The following is a 9,498-nucleotide window of genomic DNA, read 5'->3' as shown; positions in this document are numbered from 1 at the left end:
CTTCCCCCTTGCCAATACCCCTCTCTATTCCTTTCTTGCATGGATGAAGTAGAGAGGGAGTTGCGACCCTTGCTACAATGCAAATACTGCGGTTAGCAGACAGGTCGAGCGACACAAAGGGAAGCCGCAATTCACAATTTAGGGCTTCGAGATGATTTTCGTAAGTGTGAATCCCTTTTTCATGCTATTTTAGACATTTCTTTTTTTTCCTCGCACTTTCATTTTGAGTTTTACCTCGTTTGTTGAGCCTTTTTTCCTTTTCGGTAGCTATTGGAGGCGTTGATTGTGTGTTGAAAGCGTCGAAAGTCCTTTATGAGTTTTCATAGGGGTTTTTGCACGTTATTAGCAAGGGGGAAAGAGGAGATTGAAAAGTTAAGAAGAAGAGAGAAGAAGAGAGAAGAAGAGAGAAGAAGATTTGGAGATGGATTTGTCACCGAGAAAATCGTTTAAGGTATGTTTTTAGCTAATCATTTATATTTTTAATTAAATTACTTTATGAACCAAGATATCTTTAAATTTGAAGTTAATTGCGGATTCTAGATTGTCTGCCGTGGTGACAGGCTTAAGTTGAGAGTGTGGAAAGTCACTGTAAAATGACCTCGTAAATCTAGATAAAGTAATCTTATATTAATTTAAAAATTTCAATTCAATTAATAGAAATTATTTAAATCTTAAATTTTAATATTATATTTTATAGGTTATTTCAATGTAAGTCAACACAACCTTTAGCTAGCTAGCGAAGATTAAGACTTTAGCATGACAACCGAGATGAGGAACTACATCTCTAACTTGCAATAATTTTCTTTATTCCAGAATGTATGTTTGACTCAATATATGTTTTAGTCTTGTTAGATTCTTCATATTATTAGATAAAAAGTATATGAATGACATAAAAGATATATAAGGTATTATATGAAAGATATGTCTGAAAGATATGTATGAAATGCATGATATTTATGATACATATGATATGAAAGATATATATATTAGGAATCATATATGTATGCTAAGCTTATAGGAAAAATATGTGTGATATAGTTAAGAGATATGATGAGATAAATATAGTAAGAGATATGTATGAGATAAATATATGAATGAAATGAAATTTATGTATGATGAATGGTTACATTACAAAATAAGTATGTATATTTGCAGATTGCATAGAAATGTTTCAGAATAATGTATGCATGAAAAATGAAATAGCTTATATATAAATGTTTGTATAGTCATGTTCAGAGGAGGATTTCACCTCTTAATGGTACAAGTAGGGCATGCCAGTATACTTGTGAACTTACAGTTTTTCTAACACCCTAGACAATTGTGATGATTAGTTAACTAGCCTCCATGCCGATGAAATAATATTGGTTAGATGCAAGTAGACCAGAGCTTATCTCTCCAGGAAATTGTAATGTTTGCATTAAGAACCACTGTGCTGACGGGATAATCAGTCAGGGTTAGATAAGGGTCTTTCCACCCGAGATAATTGCGATGTGTAGATCGCTAACCGTTGTGTCGAAGGGAGCAGACGGGGCTATATCGACCAAGGGTATGTTAGATTTGTTGACAGTGATCCTCACAGAGACAAATGTGTATGTAAAGTATAAAATAGAAGTAAAGTTAAAGTAAATGCATATAAATGATTGAGTATTTTTATTTAGAAAAAAATATTGATACATGCATTAGCATATATCGGATATCGGATTGCTTATAAAATAAACTATGAAAGATAGCATTTTTTAAGCATATTTTAAGATTTCTTATAGACCCACATGTATATTGAATTCTTTTCATTGGGTTATTGTAGTGTAGAAATATAATTACTCCCGGATTATTTTTAGATAACTTATTATGTTGCCTTAAAATTATTTTTAGGTTTAAAACATTTGAACAAGATGAATAGAAGAGGAGCAAATGAGGAGCAAATGTATACAGTAGACGAGAAGAACAAGAAAGGTGCAAATTTTTACTTATTAATTTTATTGCTTTCTTTAGTGGGTCTTTTATTCATTTTGTTTGCTTATTGGATTGCTAGTAATAGAATATTAGAGAATTAATTTTCACTGTCCTACCGTCCATTTTCGACTTGGTTAATTTCAAGCCCCAGACCGAGTCGTGACAGTTAATACTCTTCGTAATAGGAAATGGTCCGATCTTTTTTGGCTTAAGTTTCAAATAGTCCTACAGGAAAGCATACTTTCTTTAAATGTACCATTACAAGGTCTCCCACCTTAAATTCCTTGAACCTTCCATGTGTATCAACGAAGGAGTTTGAAGTTTACAACACCACATCGGAGCAGGATACAGCCGAAGCACCACTATCGTCGATTACAACCCTAACATGAGGGAAGAGACTCCACACGGGAGATTTAGTAAACGACTCTAGTAGAACTGACTTCCATACACTTAGAGACAGCTATTTATAGCCCCTTACTCCTACATAAAAGGACATGGTTGGAAAAGACAAGAAGATTCCAGGGAAAAGAAACACTCAGAAGAAGATGACGCTGTAAGTTTGCGAGACAACCATCTGGATCGCGAAACAATGTGCCATCCCTCTTGACATAGTGCGTGACCGTGAAAGATCACGGGACTAGGCCCACATGACCGTGACTCTCAATTCTTCGTGAGAGATCGATGGACTAGGCCCGCGGGACTCGCGATTCTTCGCGAGAGATCATGGCTCCCGCGAAGTTTCGCTGGGCTCTGGCCCCAGCGGGATTTCCCCACTTCGGGGCGTAAACAGCTCCCACGTCACAAATGCAACATCTTTTAAGAAATCTATGCACATCATGACACATTTTAGGCCAATAAAAGCATGATTGAATTGAAGCCAAGGCTTTATGTCTACCAAAATGAGCCGAAAGTCTTACATGCAATTCTTGGATGGGCTTGATGCGAAGTTAAGTATTTGGGATGTAGAGCTGGTTTCTTTTGAATAGAAAATCATCATGAAGTGAAAAATCTGCAGCAGCTTCATGATTAGAGCATTTCCTCCAAAGACTAGCAAAGTTTTTATCCGATTCATAGAGTTCCTTCAAGAATTCCAGTCTAACAATTTCGGTTTGTAAGGCACTGAGCAAGCAAGATCTCCTACCAAGAGCATCGGCTACCTAATTGGAATCTTCTGTCTTGTGTTTAAATTCAAAGCTGAAACATTGCAATAATTGAACCCATTTGATGTGCATACGGTTCAGGTTCTTTTGACAATTAATGCATTGTAAGGAATGATGGTCACTGAATAGAATAAACTCTTGATGTAGGATAGTGTTCCCAACACTTCAAGGCTCTAACCACAACATAAAGCTAGTAATAGTAGTGCTGAACAAACTGTTTATAGAAATTGAGCAAACCGTGAAAGCTTCAAACTTCGAATATGCTGGTAGGGGTTGTTCACGAACGAATAGCTTCTATTTTTCTAGGATCAATTGATAAACCATGGGCACCAAATGATGAAACCAAGGAAATGGACCTGCTCTAAGGCAAATTCACATTTGGAGTGGTTTAAATATAATTTGTGCTAGAATGATAGCTTGACTATGGGATTCAGTATGGTCCAAATGAACCTGCAATGAGGAACTATAAACAATAAAATATTTAAAATAAACGATGCGATATTTACCTAAAAATGGCTGTAGAGCTAGGGTCATAAGCCTCATGAATGTACTAGGTTTCAAAAGGCCAAATGGCATGCCATGCCATTCAAAGTGCCCCTCGTTCGTCTTGAAAGCTATCTTTCTTTCGCCCCATTCTATGATTCTGATTTGATGGTAACCACTTTGAAGATCAAGTTTAGAGAGCACCTTTGCCCCTTGTAATTTGTCCAACATATCATCAAATCTGGGTAGAGGGAACATAATGGTTATCTGTTGATAGCTCGATTATCAATACAAAACCTCCTTTTTCCCAGCACTACCAAAGCTGAAACGGCACATAGACTTGTGCTATGTTTAATGAACTGGTCAGCTATAAGTAGGCAACAGGCGGATAAGTTTTTTTTAACATTCAAACAGATAATTGTTGCCACGTCCCTACGTCGAATTGCCATGGTCTCCCCAAAATAAGATGACTCACATCCATATCAATTACATCACAAAAAAATATCACAAATATAGTTATTGCCAATAGAGAAAGATACCTTGCAAACCTCAGTAACACCGACTTCTATGCCTTTCTTAATCAGCTGATTTTGAAAGGATGAGAGTTTTTAGCTATTTTTAGGGGTGTGCATTATTTGGTCAAAACCGGAAAACCGAACCGAACCGATCGAGTTTGGACTAAAAATAAGTTATATATTGAGCTTTTAGCACCGATTTTCTGCATAACTTGCTAATTATGCTTTCGTGATTGAAAATCAATACCACCCTTGTATAAGGACTAGAATCTATATCTCTTGGTTGCAAAATAAAACATTAAAGTTTGTAAACTTTCAATATCTTAAGATGATGAATTAATTATTCGTGATTTATAACACCATTAATTGAGAAGACATTAATGTATAATTTTCTTAGGGTTTGTTTGGGGAGAAATTTATTATTTAATCATAGGCAAACTTTCATTTTCATTGTTCAAATTGTTCCAATTTAATATTGTCTGTTTTCTGACATGTGATGATACCCAACAATATTAATCATCAAAAAATAGTTGAAATATGCATTTCGTAGTATCATATAACAGGAGAAAAAGTGGCAGAGTCTGAAATCATTTAATACAGTTTGTTTCCCTTCTGTTATGATTTTTCTTAAATGAGCTGGCACATTAAATTTGTTGCATTCAAATTATGGTTTTATTATTGGTGCATGGTTAGTAGGCCAATCAAATTCAAATTCAGTTTTTACGCTGTTTTTAAAAACCAGAAATCTTGGAATTTAGTGGTATCATAGATGCTATTATAAAAAATCTGTTTCATATTGCATCTGCATAAATTTGGCATCTACTCGTACCGCTTTTTGTTCATTCCAGTTTTTTCCAGAGTCTTATCAGAATGGCAGGTATGTGAAATTAATTGCTTATATGATTAATAAAAATCTGTTATGTAAAAACTTAAGAACACCATACATTTTCTTAATTGTAAGTGTTTATGCTATTGTTATTTAGTCATTACAATCTATGAGTAACAGTTTAAAATATAACACGATAACATGATCCTCAATCGGCTCTTTTTTATTCTGATGCTCTAACTCTTCTGCTTTGAACATTAAATATTCTCTTTCTGGCAATCTTATCCTTGTGTCCATATAAAAGTGGGAATTTTTGGTGTTATTGTGTTAAGTATTGACCCGTTGGCGCAGGGAAGAGTGCTGTTGGCTTTGAAAGATGCCGGTCTATTTACAGCAGGCGGTTTAAACAGTGAGAAGGTAATTTTTTTTCTTTTCTCCTTCAAAAACTGCATTCTTTTGGAGTGTTAATACCTTTCAATGTGTGTCACGTTATGTGGAAGGAAGCAATAACCTTTGGGAAGGAGGGAACCATCATGTACATCCCTTTTTTCGGTTTCATTTTTATGTTGTTTTCATTCTACTAATTAGCCACTTGCACCTTGGAATGTCTTCAATCGATTTGATTTTTATTGGGACAATGATTTATTAGTGAAAGTTTAAATCTGCAAAGAAGACCAATTTTGTAGAGCTATTTGAGAGGCAACTTTTATCATCGTAAGGCCTACATAAATTTAGATTAGGCTTGAGTTTATTCTATTTTTTAAGCCTTGAGCATTTGATTTACATTCTAGAAGAAAACTTCTGCTGAGCACATTTCCTTGCTATTGTCAGCTTTTTTTTAATTCCCTGACTAAAGTTGTTTTTTTTGGCATTTGTTTGTGCATGATTTGGCCATATATGTGGCTGATTTTCAGGTTCTCTTTTGTAGTACGGAAAATGGGCGTATATCTTTTGTGCGGCAACTAGAACCAGATTGGCATATTGATACAAACCCAGACATAATACAGCAGTTATCAGTGAGTGCTTATATTTGCACATAGTGACTATATATGTGATGCATGTTGCACTTCTATATCTGTTACAGGTTTATATGGATTGTTTTTGGTAGTTGTATTGTTACTAATGATATTTTATTTATTTACTGTTAAGATATAATACAATAGTTAGCCGTATTTATATTTGTACATAATAACAGTATATCTGAAGCATAGGATACTTTTATAACTTCTCATAGGTTTTAAATGGATTGTTCTTGCCAGTTCTATTGATACTAATGATTTTTTTTTCTTATCTCTTTCTCTACTTTTTGATTGAGGAGCTTGTTGAAGCTTCAGTTTACTTGATAAACCTTGTTCGAGCTCTAGCTCAATTAGAGTATTTATGGTACATTAAATTTTGGTTCATTCAAAATTTTGATTATTTTCCCCTCTTAGGGAGATAAAGGCTTGTTTTTGCTGTAAAATTATGATTCTTTGAGCCTGTCTTTCAATTAAAATTTAATTATTGAGCATCCTATTTGGTTCAATTATTGAGCAATACTATGAAGTAGCTTAGCTTATTATACAAACCTTATGTCTCCTATTAATGAAGAACAATATTGAGCAAATTGTTAGTTAATTAAAAGCTATTTATGAGCTTAAACGGAGATTTTAATTGAAAGAGCTACTTAATAAACAATCATTTTAACCAAGTATAAATGAATAGCTTATGTTCAAATAATCTCATAGAAAGAAGGGCTGGTCTCCTACTTAATCACATATTAGTAAATTTAGAAGTCTTAAATGAGCATTTTATTGAGCCTTAATAAGCTTCTTAAAGTGCATCTTCATGAGCATTGAATGTCATCATACATACACAAAAACAAATCGAGTATCAAGCTATTCGAGCCTTTTCATCTATCAATTGAGTATTTATAATAGTATTCGAATTTTTTTATTATTTAATTAAAATTTCATAAAAAGCTTCAATTATAACTGGCCTCCAGTAACTTTTGGAGTGTATTGATTCATTTGTAGCCTTAGATACACCGGCTTATATATATACAATGTGATCTAATTCTGTTTTATATTATCATTGTTAAATTTTTTATTATGTTGTGACATCTAATTTTCTCATGTTTTCAGAGATTCATCAAGTATCAACTCCACATTTCTCCTACAAGAATTGAACGTGCAGCACCTAATGTATTTACCTCCATATCCTTGGAGCATTTCTTTGGCATTTCGGATAGAAGCTAATGTGTGCAATCAATTGCAGGTGATTCGGCTGCAAATCTTTTTTTCTTTTTCTTTTTTATTTTATTATTTTATCTTATTTATTTAATTTTAGCGCTTTTGCAACTTTTGTTTGTGCAATATGAATGTTAAGAGTATCTGGATCGAGTACAATATTTTATATTGGTGTTGTCATTCATGAGCAATTGTAAAGCATTATACTCTCCTTAACAGAAGAAATTCAGCTATAACTTTAGGTGTGCAAAAATATTCTAAGAACTGAGTGATATGTATGTAAATATTCCATTTGCTTCGTATTAATGATCAATTTGGGTCGATCTATTTGAGAGCAGGTGCTTCAAATGGTCTGTGTTCAATTCTACTAGTGCTGTATATTACAGCTGACCCAAAAGCATAGGGATTTATTGAATTTATACTTTAAATTCAATACAACTGACATGCTCCAATACAAGACTGATTTTGGCATGTTTTAAAATGATATTTATATCCAGTTGCATGTAAAATAGCCATCAAAACATTAACATCTATAATTATACAGTGCAAATTAAATTTTCTTTTTCATTTTCCTTGTTGATTTTTGGTTGCCTCATTTTTTATGAGAATTATGCTATACAAATTAACATTTATTTCGTTGCGAAGTTGTAGATGTAAGTTGAAGCATTTCATTTTTCTAAAATCATAAATCTAACCTAAAAGTAATGCTTATCCTAATGTGTGTCAACTTAACCTGAGAAAAAAAGACAGAAATTAACCCAACATAACGGTATGGTTTGGGTTTGGCTCTCACTTAATTATGATCAACTTTAATGAAATTATTGCCCCCATTCTTGATTTGATGATTTGGTGCTAGGTTGGTCTATACAATGGGATTTTATTTTTAATTTTGGGACGTTTACTTTCATGCCACCAATTCCTATGTATTACATAGATAACATCTAAACTTTGCTTTGTACATTTTTACCCTCCAATTAATTTATATAACAGCAACAAAATACCACTATTACAATATTTAAGAAGTTAAATGCACCTTTTTCTGCATAGATAAGGTAGCATATATGTAAAAATTTAAGTGGTGTTAGATATGTAAATACATAGAAATTGAGTGGCATGCATGTGAATCTTCCATTATTTATTTCCCTGCTCATCTGGTGTTGTCTGGTTATATTGACAGGTGACTGCTATCCAGATCCTTTTAAACTCATCCTGTCCCTGAGCTGCTGTCATGCTTTCGCCTGATAGTCTCCCAAATGTATTTTATTTTGTATTGTTGGCCAGAAAATAAGCGAAATTTCATCTATAACCTTCAATCATCAACAACTTTGCGAGACTGCAATTCAACATTTTCATGTTCTGCAATGAACTTCTGTATCAATGTGAGTAAATTCATTCATGTCATCATGTATTCTATTTATAGTTTATTGACCGAATGCCTACAACTTCAGCTTAGATTCTATTGTTTGTGTGGCATTTTAAAGTGTTGCAATGACCAATGCATGATTAATGAATGATGATATCAAATGCAGCTGTGTTAAGCGTGCAATCATCTGAAAGTATACAGATTTTATGTATTCAATCTATCACAGTAATTTAAAAGGAAAAGTTCTCATGGTATACATCACTTAATAGGTTTTATATATGACAAATAAACTTGTAAATATTTTATTTAATTATTGTCAGCATGTGTAGATTATTTAATGGAGAAAATTTAAAAATTATCTGAAAGGAAACCTAATGAGTTAAAGAGTTCTATAACTTGGGGAGTAAACGAGATTATTTAGGCCCTTGTTAATATTTGAGCTTTAAAATTAGGTAAATGTACTAGGCATCTGTCATGAATATAGTAGGTAGCTTAAAAGCTTTACTTGGGGGGAAATATTGTGCCCGGACACCACACATGCCAATCACCAACCGTAACATCGTCATATATCTTATCAATGGATGATGCGGCTGCCCGTGTTTGGTATGAACGCAATATTTCTTTCGTAGGGTATGTATATGGGAGCGATGACCACATCGGTAGGATGTTTGGGGAAACACCTTTGTGCTTAACTTCTCCAAATGTTGTGCAAAAGCTGTCTTTAACAACCTAACTTTTTATAGCAATCCGATTGTTTCTTAAAACTATTGCAACTGCCTCAAAGTGAGGAAAAATTATTCCATACGGATCGGACACCGCACGGATCAGACACCGCACGCAGCTTGCGTGCGGTGTCCGATCCGGAACGTAAATCACCTGATCTACGGTCTCGATGTATTTCGGTGGGCCTCACCTAAATTTTTTTAAAAAAAAAACGGAAATAATCCTGATCATAGATCCGTGATTTACG

At 33.8% G+C, this 9,498-nt stretch overlaps 1 protein-coding gene across 1 annotated transcript; it reads left to right on the top strand.

Moving 5' to 3' along the window:
* Positions 1–5,201: 5,201 nt before the first annotated feature.
* LOC110032827 (peroxisome biogenesis protein 22-like) lies at positions 5,202–8,693 on the top strand (the record flags this gene model as incomplete). Its single annotated transcript, XM_020736590.1, has 4 exons — positions 5,202–5,354; positions 5,852–5,953; positions 7,061–7,193; positions 8,343–8,693. Coding segments are annotated over 3 exons (369 nt in total), but the record flags the coding sequence as incomplete, so codon positions are not given.
* Positions 8,694–9,498: the final 805 nt, after the last annotated feature.

The sequence above is a fragment of the Phalaenopsis equestris genome, unplaced genomic scaffold (assembly GCF_001263595.1).
Source record: "Phalaenopsis equestris unplaced genomic scaffold, ASM126359v1 Scaffold001032, whole genome shotgun sequence".
NCBI classification, from domain to species: Eukaryota; Viridiplantae; Streptophyta; class Magnoliopsida; order Asparagales; family Orchidaceae; genus Phalaenopsis; species Phalaenopsis equestris.
Note: the sequence above shows the minus strand (reverse complement) of the source record. Positions and strands in the feature narration are given on the sequence as shown.